Source organism: Jaculus jaculus, chromosome 3 (genome assembly GCF_020740685.1).
Source record: "Jaculus jaculus isolate mJacJac1 chromosome 3, mJacJac1.mat.Y.cur, whole genome shotgun sequence".
Lineage (NCBI taxonomy): Eukaryota > Metazoa > Chordata > Mammalia > Rodentia > Dipodidae > Jaculus > Jaculus jaculus.
The window spans coordinates 188,277,775-188,291,011 of record NC_059104.1 but is presented as its reverse complement, the minus strand read 5'-3'; the positions used below and the strand labels follow the sequence as shown (position 1 = coordinate 188,291,011).

General features: G+C 48.2%; 1 protein-coding gene across 1 annotated transcript in view; it reads left to right on the top strand.

Annotated features, from left to right (window-relative positions):
- The window catches only part of Slc6a5 (solute carrier family 6 member 5), a 54,076-nt gene extending 43,147 nt beyond the window's left edge, over positions 1–10,929 (top strand). The window contains exons 13-15 of the mRNA XM_004650816.2: positions 4,175–4,275; positions 8,152–8,319; positions 10,774–10,929. Of these exons, the coding sequence (XP_004650873.2) occupies positions 4,175–4,275; positions 8,152–8,319; positions 10,774–10,929 (425 nt within the window). The remainder of the gene's footprint in view (positions 1–4,174; positions 4,276–8,151; positions 8,320–10,773) is intronic.
- Positions 10,930–13,237: the final 2,308 nt, after the last annotated feature.

Here is a 13,237-nt window from a genome sequence, read left to right as displayed (position 1 = left end):
TGCATCACAGCAGAAGTTCTTTGGACACTACAGTGAGAACAAACAGAGACATGACCACTATGTCACAGCAGAAGGTCCCTGGACACTGTGAGAACAGACAGAGACATGACCACTAAGTCACAGCAGAAGGTCCCTGGACGCTTGTGAGAATAGACAGAGACATGACCACTATGTCACAGCAGAAGGTCCCTGGACACTGTGAGAACAGACAGAGACATGACCACTGCATCACAGCAGAAGGTCCCTGGACACTAGTGAGAACAGATAGAGACATGACCACTGCATCATGGTAGAAGGCGTCTGCACACTGGTGAGAACAGACACAGACATTACCGCTGCATCACAGCAGAAGTTCTTTGGACAGTACAGTTAGAATAAAAAGAGACATGACCACTAACTACATCACAGCAGAAGGTCCCTGCACACTGTGGTGAGAATAGAGACGTGATCATTGCATCACAGCAGAAGGTCCCTGAACACTATGGTGAGAACAAATAGAGACATGACCAGTGTGTCACAGCAGAAGGTTCCTGGACACTGGTGAGAACAGTGAGAGACATGACCACTGCATCATGGTAGAAGGTTACTGGACACTGGTGAGAACAGAAACCATGATGTCAGACCATTCAGAGACTTGGTTAGCACCAGGGGAACTTGTGATCCAATATTACACTCTCAAGATTTTTCAGGAGTAAACTCAGTTCCCTGACAGTTTACTCTTTTTACTGTCACCATAGCAACACCTTCCCCTCCTCAGAGGAGTTATTACCAAGAGCAGCAGGAATGGTGAGCCATCAGATGCCATCTTTGCCCATTGTACAAAGACGTGTATCCTTGAGCCTTCAACAGGTCACCTTCTGGCTCCTCTGTGCATTGCCAGTGCCCACAAGAAGCACAGTTTTATTCTAGTCCCTACAGATTCCTCTGTGCCTGGCTGTCTTCTTAGAACTGCCTCCTTGGTACAGAAACGGCCTCTAGAGCAAATACATGGGAAGTAACACTTTCCGGTTCACATTGTTTAATTGTATTTGAATTCCCCAAAGAGACGGTAATGTGAGAAAATGGATTCTGTGTGGAATGTGAGGCACAGGTGTCCTCAGATGTGCCACCGGGAGCCCAAGGAAAGAGGGTTCAGACTGGTGTCTGAGCTCTGAGCTGAGGTCTGGAAAAGGTACATGGTACCAGCACCTTGGTTTTCATGTAACTACAAGCCTGGACATGCCCAAGGACCTCTTGCTTCTTGGAGAACTCTTTAGAATGGACAAGGCTGGGCAGGAATCAGATTATAAAACAGAAGTCTTCATGCACAATGTGGAAGAAGCAGGAATGGCCCACAGTCAGCCTCAGGCATGGGTTGAAGAGTTTTTCCACCCTAAACACAGGGAGGGTGTAGTTTCTGGCAAGACCAGTGGGTAAACATGCTGTCCGGATGAGTCCTGACACCAGCCTGCCTGTACTCCTGGCCGATCAGACAGACCAGGCTCGGAAGTGATGCCTGATTGAAGACTGGATGCCAGGGGCCGGCTGTGTCGGAGCGTTCTCCACCTCAGCAGGGCATGACTGTGGGCCGTAGCAGTGAGGATACCCTTCTTCCCAGGTGCCAAAGACCAAGACCTTCACTTAGCAGGGGAAGAAGAGGCCTTTTGGTCTCCCTACCCTCCCCTGCAAGGTCACATGTTAGCTGTGATCACCAGATGGTCTCTTGGGAAAGCCAGGAAGGTCCTTCATGTGTAGAGTTCTCCCCTTTACCTGTTCCCAGTTGTCTGCTGGATGCTGGTAAAGGCTCATTTGCAAAGTGCTTTCCAGTTCAGCCGGGTTTAGAGGTACCATTTAGACAGAAGCCCGTTAACAGTTCTGCTTTTAGAAGTTAAACTGCTTCCATCTAGATCCGATCCCTTGGTTGTGAAGGAATAAATAAATCCCAAATGCTCCAGTCTTTGGGCTAGGCTATTTTCCTTTATTTATTTATTTATTTATTTATTTATTTATTTAAGAGCCACAGGCAGACAGAGAGAGAAAGAGGGAGGGAGAGCGAGTGAGCGAGCAAGCGAGCGAGCAAGTACCAGGGCCTCTAGCCACTGCAAACAAACTCTAGATACATGTGCCACCTTGTGCATCTGGCTTATGTGGGTCCTGGAGAATTGAGCCTCTAACCACGGTCCTTAGGCTTCGTAGGCAAGACATAACTGCTAAGCCATCTCTCCAGCCCTAGGCTATTTTCTTTCTTTCTTTCTTTCTTTTTTTTTTTTTTTTTTGGTTTTTCGAGGTAGGGTCTCACTCTGGTCCAGGTTGACCTGGAATTAACTCTGTAGTCTCAGGGTGGCCTCGAACTCTTGGCGATCCTCCTACCTCTGCCTCCCGAGTGCTGGGATTAAAGGCGTGCGCCACCACGCCCGGCCTCTTTCTTTCTTTTTTTGGTCTTTCAAAGTAGGGCCTCCCTCTAGCTCAGGCTGGCCTGGAATTCACTAAGTAGTCTCAGGGTGGCCTCAAACTCACATGATCCTCCTACCTCTGTGCTGGGATTAAAGGTGTGGGCCATCATGACTGGCTGGTCTATGCTATTATTTATGGCGACAGGAAATCATCTGGTCCCCAAGGTACTGGACCATATTCCAGAATCAGGCTGATTGTGATGAGCTTAGGCTAGATTTGCATCTGATGAGGTTTTAAGAAAAACAAAAAATCAGTCAACCAATCTCTCTCTATTGCTTTCTCTCTCTAAGCACGCGCACACACACGTCATGCTATATATGTGACATGAAAACAAAGGGGACACTAAGTTTGACCATGGAGGGAGGCAGAGAAGGCAACAGGGATGAATATAAGCAAATACAGTGATACGTGTGTGAAAATGTATCATGAAAACCATGTAAGCTAGCTAAAAACAAAATTAAAAGAGAATTTCCAGGGAGAAATAACCAAGATAAGTTAATATTAACTGTTAGAGAGGAAAACAAGAGCAAGTATAGTGAGGCAAACTGCATCCCCAAGAGCAGCACATTCTTTCTTCCTACAACCGGTCCTGAGTCAGTGCGGGTGCCCGTGGGCATGAAGTCTGGCTGGACCGACGTGGGTCGAGGAAGCCCTTCAAACACGTGCTTATGGGAGTTTTGGGGTCTTTTCTGTGAAGTAGCTGGAGCTCTGCCTCAAAGGCTCATCTCCAGGTTGGGGTTCCCCCCGTTAAAGAGTGGAACTCTAGCTGGGTGTTGTGGTCCATGCCCACAATCCCAATCCTTAAGAGGTAGAATCAGGAGAGTCAGGACTTCAAGGTCATCCTTGGCTGGCCAGTTAGAAGCCACATTTAGAAAAAAAGAGAAAAAGAAGCGGTACTTCTCTACATTTTACCTTAGTGACATCGCTGAGTGACCAAGGGGACAGCAGTCTTTCTGTTCCAACAAAGTGGGCGACGACCCCTGGGAAGTTACAGTGGTTTTGGCCTGGCATAACATCTTACCCAGAGCAGAGATATATGGGCTCACTGCAAGAGTGCTTTTGGAAGTGTGGGTAAAACTCACTCTCAAAACCCCTTAAGCCTTCATGATATACTTCTTTATGGACCCCAATATTTTCAAATTTAATTTATTATTTTATTTTAGAGACAGTGAGAGCAAGAGAGACAGAAAGACAGAGGGAGAGACAGAGAATGGGCGCACCAGGGCCTCAGCCACTGCAATTAAACTGTAGATGCTTGCACCACCTAGTGGGCATGTGTGACCTTGCACTTGCCTCACCTTTGTGCATATGGCTAACCTGGGATCTGGAGAGTTGAATGTGGGTCTTTAGGCTTTGCAGGCAAGCCCCTCAACCACTAAACCATCTCTCCAGCCCCAACCACAATCTTAATTGCTCATGTCAGACTTGACACTCAGCACCTGAAGCCACCTCACAGAAAAGCCGTGTGCATGAAGACACTAGTGCCAAGACCCCAGAGCTGAGCCGACACTGGGGACTGAGCCTCAGTGCAGAGCAGAGTTAAAATCCATTTAACTGCCTAGTTTGCCCTAATCCTCCCAGTGGCGAGCCACTTGTCTGAGGTCTCCCTAAATAATAGGGTCACGTTGGCACCAGGCTGGGGCTGACCCTGACCAAAGGTGCTTGTGTGAGGGGCTCCAGTGCCTGTTTCTCCCTGTGTCCCTCCCCGCACCTCAGATGCACTCTCTGCTTGTCTCTGCAGGCTTGCAGAGATTCTGTGAAGACATAGAGATGATGATTGGATTCCAGCCCAACATTTTCTGGAAAGTCTGCTGGGCCTTCGTCACCCCCACCATTTTAACCGTAAGGGTCCCATACTTCTTGCAGAAAGCCCCTGGCATGCTTGTTATGTTGCCTGTGTACCTGTGTGTGTCTCTTTCACACCACCTGGGGGCTGGCGAGGTGGGCATTGCTCCTCTTTCAGACGAGGAAGCTGAAGTTCAGAGAGTGAAATAACTTGTGTATTGCATCCTAATTGCTCAGGGACAGAGCTGGGCCTGAGGATGGGTCTTCAAAACGCCAGAGTGGAACATATTCTTTTTTAAAAAATATTTTTATTTATTTACTTACTTGACAAAGAAAGAGGGAAAGAGAAAGAGAGAGAGCGAGAGCGAATGAACGGGTGCACCAGGGCCTCCAGCCACTGCAAACGAACTCAAGACGTGTGCACCCCCTTGTTCATCTGGCTAACATGGGTCCTGGGGAATCAAATCAAAACCGTTGGCTTTGCAGGCAAATGCCTTAACCACTAAGCAATACTTCCAGCCCTTTAAAAATATATTTATTCATTTATTTGACAGAGAAAGAAGGAGGGAGGGAGAGAGAGAATGAAGAAGTATTCTTTATACCTGCTGTCTTACCTGCTGACAGTGGGTAACGGTCACGTGATAACCATGTTTATGGCTCTGTTCTAGGTGTTTGTATGTGAGCCTCCTTTCTCTCAGCAGCCCTGTGAGGTTGAATTACAGTTACCTTCACTTGCAGATGAGGAAACTGAAGCCCAGAGGTTTTGTGACAATGTCCAGCATTGCACACTCAGTCATTAGTAACAGCTTGGATTCAAACCCAGTCAGTCTGGACCCAGAGCGCCTGTTCCTAATGTGGACATCTGCTCTCCAGTCAACACAGCATCCGTTATACTTTTATTGCCAGCTTTATTGCTTTTTGAGGACTTTGTCATCCTCTAGTGCGAGGATGACATTTTGGGATCATCCTGACATTCATTCTTTTAAAGATCAGAGCTTTTCATGCCAGTCATCTGCATAGGGGCTTAGAGCCATATCCTGTCACCCTCGTTATTATGCCATAAGCTGCCAGTCCGATTTCACTCTGCTTTCCAGCCATGCTAATTACAGAGAATTTGCCTTTCCTTCCCTCTGCCTTGTCCCTTCCCTCTTCTGGCCTGTGTCCTGTTGGCAAGCCCAGAGGAAGTTGTCTGTAATTTTTGAGTGGTCCAATAGGTGGCGGTAGACACCAGATTAACAGTCTCCTTTAAATTCCCCAACCCCAGCTTGGTTTAAGACATGCTGCAGGATGGATAAAGCACCTGTGCAAAGAAATGCATATCTCCTTCATTTGTTTCCCTTTTAAAAAACCACTACAGACTATGCATCAATCAAAATGCCTCCCTTTCTACCTGAAAAGCTAGAGGTTTACACTGGAAACCCACTTTGCATTCCTCACCTCTCTTCCACTGACCTGGACAGTTTACTCACGCCCACGCCCGCATTTTAGAGTCTGCACTTGGTCTGAAGGTCACAGCAGAGTTGGGCCATGAGAACTGGGAAGGATTAGGACAGGCGTCCAGTTTCTTGTGTTCAGGGCTGAACTGTGTGGGAGGAGCTAGGTCTCACCTACTGGGAGGACCCTGCCTGGGGGACAGGCTGCATGTGATACCCCCTGGCACACCTGAGGTTTGCCTCTTACCCCACTTCTCCTGGCACTGATTCTCAGCCCAGTCAGTGTGGGCATCTGTTCTAGATCCTGCCCTCCATTTCCTCCTGCCCTAGAAGATACCATGCTCCAGAGAATGTCAAATTTTGCAGAAGTCCAGTGGCCCAGCACAGACTGTGCAGAGGTCCTTGGGGGCAGGCATTTCCTCGGTGCCGTCTCGGAACTTCATGACACTGGCTGTGTGGCGGAGGTTTTCTCCTCACAGCTATGTGTGCCGAGGTTAAGAAAGCTGCTCAAGGTCACCAGGCTTAAAGAGTCCCAGACAGACTCCAGGGCTGCCAAGGCTTACGCCCGAGCCCAGGCAGTCTGAAGCTAGCTCAGGTTCTCTCCCAGTGGAGAGTGACCCATGTGGGTTAGTCTAGTCTTTAAAAGCAGAGAAGAGCATTTCCAGGGGCTTGTTTTATATTTTATTCTAAAGCTCATGTCAGAAGTGTGGAGAGGCCCAGGGAGAATGTTGGGGCCAGCTCTGCAGCTGCATGGGTTGGACACTCGGGACGATTCCATCCTCACAGTCAGCAGTGGTCTCTCTGCTGGGCCTGCTGTGTGGCCACCAATCAATGGTCAGGGGCCTGGCTTGGGGGTAAGTCACCATCTCCAGTGGCCAGGCCCGCCCAAAGACAGGGTTCTAACAGGGCCAACTTGGCAGAAGGAAATTCATGGTAAAGAACAAGTTTGTGTAAGAGTTTGGGTTGATGTTTGTATAGTTGGAAATGCATGTCAGAGAATTAAACCCTGCTATGTTTTGGCATTCACCCTTCTGTAAAATGACTACTTGTGATGTTCTGGAGTAGGCTAAGTTGATGGGCCCCAGAATAAAACTCATCATTTTTTTAAAATTTTTGGTTTTTTGAGGTAGGGTCTCACTCTAGCTCATGCTGACCTGGAATTCATCTGCACTCTCAGGGTGGCCTCAAACTCACAGCAATCCTCTTACCTCTGCCTCCTGAGGGCTGGGGAAAACTCATCATTTTTTATATGTGCCTGCATGGAGTTTTAGAGCCATAAGAAGTCTTCATGCATTGTTGTATATGTAGTCCGGTCACGGAGCTGAGCTACACACCCACACAAGCAGACACACTGCTGTCTGTACAGAAAACTGAATAGCAGCTTACCCCAAGGACAGCAGGCCATACTTTGGATGGACGGGCTCACACGGCCTATATTCTGGGGGCGAATGCAGACCTTTCTTCTCATAAAGCCTTGTCTCATGATGTTTAAAATGACATACCAAATTTTCGTTGTGTGTAAACAACTCCTTGCCCAGTGCTTGGTCCCAGTACGTGGGCTTCGCTACAGCCATGCCAACACTTCACGTTTGTATGGTATTTCCTGCAGTTCCAGAACACCTAGACCTGTTATGTTCCCAGACATAATGACTCCAGTCACTTTTGGGGAAGTTACTTCACAGCTCAATCTAGCATGAGAGAAGTGGAGCTGGGGAAAGGAAGGGAACTTGGGGCTGCTGTCAGCCCACATGTGTGATGATAGCAGGTAATAGTTACAAAACATCGTGACCTTCCTTAAAATCGAGGGGCGTTCAGGTAAACAGCGGACTCTCGTTCCCAGAGCATCCCTGCTCTGTGTATCCACCGGGTGAAGTCCATCCGTCTTCTAGAACAGATGCCGGATGTGAAGCTCCCCAGGTCGTTAGCCACTGGCCAGGCTCGCGGCCCCCAGGCCCTGGGCTCACACCCTGGTGACAAGGGTGCTCACTCATTATAGGACACAGGCTTCCATTCAGTCACTGCTTGGTGACCGCGTTGAGTCTCACACAGCCAGCTTTAGAGCTTAGAGGCAGCTCCTGGACATGGACCATTCCCTGTTGAAGGAGTAAGCCAAAGGGCTACAATTTTAAAATAAAATTAAAATGCACAAATTTAACCTCATAACAAAAGCTTGCTCATTTCTGATGACCACTTCTTCAGAGCTACCAGCATTCACTGCCCTCTCACCCTATCCTCAGGTGAGCTGGGCTGCACGCTCTCTCCCGAGCACGTGTCTCAGTGCCTGTGGGATGGCAAATGGTGGCTGTGTACACATCATCTTCATCTCTTTGAAATTCACTCTCTTTATTTGGAAAATCCAATTTCAGGTGGACATGGGATAAAATGAGGTGGCCGAAATGAAAGCATCCAGTTCATCCAGCAGAGATTCAGGGGTACCTGTGGAATGATCGAATAACTCACATCTCCTCTAACACACCTGCTTTCTCTCCTCCCTCCCCAGTTCATCCTTTGCTTTAGCTTTTACCAGTGGGAGCCCATGACCTATGGCTCCTATCGCTACCCTAACTGGTCCATGGTGCTCGGATGGCTGATGCTCGCCTGCTCCGTTATCTGGATCCCGATAATGTTTGTGATCAAAATGCATCTGGCCCCTGGCAGATTCATCGAGGTAATTCTATTTGCTCTTTCCATCTCCTACCCCACTGCTCCCAGAGGTATCACAAAAGCTTTGTGCATTAGAAACACGATTCCATAAACTTACTCAATGGGGAGACTCACTGATTAAGTAAGTGACTGAAGTTGTTACCGATTCTATTAGCCCCCTTTTTAGTATGCCTGCCTTCTCTAATGGAGGGGTCCAGCTTGTGCTCCGGCTGGGCTGTTCCCACGCTGCTCTGTTGGCAGCTCTGGGGATAAGCGGTAAGATCAGCTCTTCTTTCCCAGGACACCTCTGCTCTCCCTCAGCCACTGTTCACATCTCTGTGTTTGCTTTTTACTCACACGTAGCATTCCCCCTTTCCTAGTGGTCTTCTCTGTCCACGCCTCCTTTCTCCCCCAAACAAACATCTATTATGATTAATCATAAAGCCACCCCCCTCCCGGTAACCCAGGACTGACGGAGGGGACAAACTCACGAAGGTGGCACTCTTCAGCACAGGGCTCGAGTAAGGAGATGCTTATCTTTCTTTATCAATCCATCCTTTTCTAGACCCTTTTCCTTATAATACAAGTGTACCCCACCTTTACCCAGAGGGTACGGGAAGGGAGCAGCTACCTGAAGAACCACACAGCTGAGGTTACAGATGAAAAATAGCTTACTCGGGCTGGGTGTGGTGGCTGTGTCTGTGGTCCCAGCATTTATGAAGTGGAGGATCAGGAATTCAACTCACTACAGAGTGAGTTTGAGACTGGTCTGGGCTGCACAAAGGCCTTGTGTCAAAAACAAAAACAGCATGCCAACCAAAAAAAGCCAAGCCATTCCTTGCTCACGTGTGCTAGGAATTAAGCAGCTCTCCCTCCACCCTAATGATCTGGGACTACACCAGTTCTACTTGGCATTGGGTCCAGGTACCACTGGGAATTTGCTTCAATGGTCAAGTTCTGGCAGCTCCGCTGAGCCAGTCTCACTGCCTGGTGGCTCCGATGCATGTTCAGCATTGAGAGCTAGGTGAAGGTCCTGCCCACAGCAAGCAGAGGACAACGCTGAGAGCTTTGCTTGTGGGGAGCTTCTGAGGGAAGAAGCAGAGTTGGAATAAGGAAGGGCACAGTCCGTTCACAAGCCCGATATCCACTTGGGGCAGGTAGCTTTTGTTTTCTGTGACCTATGGATGGAGACAGCAGGTGAGGGGAGGCCCAGGATCCTTCCTTCTAAAGCAGTGTTCTTTCCTACATCCTGCATGCTCTGTGCATTGTTCCCTAGTAGAAAATGGACACAGGCCCCATCTCCCCCAGGAGCAGCTCACTCCTGCCCCAGAGCAACCTTCCCTCCCAGAAATCTCTACCCCCACCAACAGAACCTGGTTAGCCTAGGTTGCTGTTGTGGTAGGCTCAAATTCTCTAAACTGATGAGTTGGCTGTAAAAATTTGTTATGGTTGATCTGGGACACAGACATTGCAAGCCGATGATTAAGGGGGAGATTAAACTAACAGTTATAAGAATGAGCCTCACTCTAATAGGTAATAAACATATAATTACCCCATCTTATGTAGTTGGAAATATGTTTTCTTTTTCTAGAAGATGTTTCAGTCAAAATATGTTTCCCATAGAAATTTTATTTGAGGGCCTGGAGAAATGGCTTAGCAATTAAGGTGCTTGCTTGCAAAACCAAAGGACCCAGGTTTGATTTCCCAGGACCCATGTGAGCCAGGTGCACAAGGGGACACATGCATCTGGAGTTCGTTTGCAATGGCTAGAGGCCCTGGAGCACCCATTCTCTGTCCCTCTCTCTCTCTTTCTCTCTCACTCTCCTTCTCTACCTGCCTATTTCTCTCTCCCTTTCTCTCTTTCAAATAAGTAAACAAAATAAATTAAGAACATTAGTTGAATGACTGGAGATACTCCCGTTCTTTTAAGCACACTTACAAGAATTCATACTACTGAACCAAATTGGAAACGTATACTTTTATCCACAGATTATTAAAATCTCTGCTCACTCTTGGCAAGGTATCTTTGGGGTTGATTCTTTTTATTCTTGATCATTTATATTCTTTTGGGAAATACACTAAACAAAATCCAATTACTCTGACATAGCAGGTCACCATGGGGACCACAGAGCAAATGTAATGAGCACGCGTCTTTTGCTGACTGTGTTTGGAAGCAGAAACAAACGCTCATGGCCTCTCTTCATGTGGAGGGAAAATGTATAATTAAAATCTGGGTCCTTTATCTGCTATTAATCTTGCACAAGGCAAATGTGGAACAATTGTAATATTGCTTGCGGGGTGATGTAAATAATTTCAAGTGAACACAGTGAGTGTGCTCTTTGCCTGATTTTAACCATCTCTCTTGTGGGGAGCCCCTTGGCTCAAGTAAGGGCTCTGGAGCAGTGGGGAGCCGTTGGGGAATGGAAGGTTCTGGGGAGGAAGGCATTTCGTGTAACCATGTGGTCTGACTTTGTTGCAGAGGCTGAAGTTGGTGTGCTCGCCACAGCCCGACTGGGGCCCGTTCTTGGCTCAGCATCGCGGGGAGCGCTACAAGAACATGATCGACCCCTTGGGGACCTCTTCCCTGGGACTCAAGCTGCCAGTTAAGGATGTGGAACTGGGCTCCCAGTGCTAGTGACCTGTGGTGGTCCCAACCTGCTCCTGGTTCTCCTGTCCGTCTCCCTGACTCTCCCCTCAGCTTATTCCCAACCTTCTCGTTCTTTCAACCCACATCTTGGATGGTTCACAGCCCTGCATGAAAGTGTTCCATGGAAAAGTAGGATATAGTGTCGCATGCCATAGCGAGAGCCACACAGACCACTTGACACATGGTGTGTCTGAGGTGCCAGCCTCTAGGAAGGTTGGTTCCCACCAGGTCTTCAGCCTGTGGGGGTGAGGTGAGGAAGGAGCTGACCAGGGGAGCGCTGGCAGGTGTGTGGTCTGGGCAGCAGAGAAGTCCCTGCTGCATGTTGTCACTGAGGGCAACAAGCTAAGCATGCACAGGATGCAGAACCCAAGACTGTTATCTGGACTCACAGCCTTGGCCATCTGAACTGAGCAACACAGACATTTCATTGAGATGTAGGGAGTTCAGGACAGGTGCACTTAGAGGGCTAGCAGTGGCCACGGATTGTTTGACTTAAGACAAGGCTGGAGGTAGTCGGATATGTGCTCTCTTTATTTCTGTCCGGCATGCCAGGAGCTCAGAGGCCTCACCCTTGTGAGCTGTGGGTCTGAGGGAGCTGCTCATTCTTTCTCCTCAGCCATGTTTTTGTTTGAACAAGCAGCTTTGAGATTTCCTTTGGTCTTCCACTTCTGTGCAAGAAGCCATGCTGCCATTTGTGAACTCTGTTCTGGCTCCCGTGGCGCTCAGCGCTCCCGCTTCATGCCTTCTTGTAGGCAGGTGTCCCTTGTCTTCAGTCTCTGGGAAAGAAGGCCTACCCTCGCTCTGTCTCTATGTTACTTATATGGGACGCCGACTCTTAAAAGATACTTTCTCAAGTTTTACTCGAACTTTTTCATTCATGATTAATGCCAATTGTGGCCATAAGGAAATCAAAGAGATAAAGAGGTTAGTTGAGAGTAACTGCGGTCTTAACACTCTGGTAGTGCATCTTAGGTCACTGTACTTCCAGAATTTTCTTATAAATGCAGCTTATGTAAGTAGTGAGTGAGCCAATTAAGACTATAGCTTTTAAGACTACATTTAGTCAATTCAGTGTTCAGAGTTCTCTGTTCTCTGTATTCGTCGTAACTGCACTTTAATGAGAGCGAGCCACGCGTCTGCAGACTGGCAAAGCTGTGGCCTTTATCATCTTGTATCCTGAGCGTGTCTGTGTGAGGCTTGCAAACCGTGATGTGTGCTCCTGCAGTGCGCTCGCTGTGGTGTTTTCTGTCCCAATAAATACCTTGTGAGGCACGATGGGGACGGCGTGCTTAGGGCGCTATAGTCTGAGCTTTTGATTTTTTCCCTCTTGCAGTATTAATCTCAACCGGAAATCGTTTCCTTTGGGGAAGACCATTTCAATCACTTGCTTATTAGTTTGTCTTCATATTACGGGGTCTCAGGCAAAGTTTTCAGCTCAAATATTTTATATCGACATGGCATTTTCATCCAGCTCAACAGCCATGAAACCTCAACAGCAGACTTTAATGCATCCTTTTAAAAGATGACTTCATTTGTGTAGAGGTGTCTCCCTTTTCCAGGGCACACATCACACTACTTGCCAGCAATGATGAGAGGGTCCCCTCTCCCTGAGAGGCCTGTGACAGGCTTCAGGCATGGGATAAGGCAGAGGTTGGAACCCGGGTTTTCATGCTTCCACCTGCTCTGTTTCCTCTCTTCCCCCTTCCCCTTCCCATTTTTCCCAGAGGAGATCTGACTGGGCTCAGACACAGAGATCAAGCCCCAAGTTTCTCCTAAACTTAGTGTAGAGCTGAGCAATGCCCTCATCTGTCATTACCTGTCCTTAGCTCCCCCAAGAAAGCCACATCAGTGAGGATCCCCCATTCCCTCTCCATCACAGGCTGGACCAAAACTTCACCCATTAAAACTGTTTGTGTGTGTATGGCTGGGGGATAAGTCAGACCTGGGAATGCCCTGAGGTCCCACCAGCTTGCAGGGTGTGGAGCAGAGCCCAGCTCCATTTGCACCACATGTAGGATGCTGTGTGAGCATCAGCAAGTTCTGGCTTCCCTCTTCCCTCTTGGCGGAAACCAAGCGTGGTGTTGGATGCTAACCAACTGTCTGTTAACTTTTGTTGCTGTGATTAAAAGAAGGGGTGGCAAACCCTTGGATGCTGTCAGGTACAAATTGAAAGTTGACTGAACTGTTCAGAAGAGAGACCTCCCCATCAGCTAGTGGTTAGTGACATGGCTGGGTTGGGGGGACAGGCAGCTACAGTTTCGTGTAGTAGGATTTGTCCAGAAAAGGCCCCAGGGCA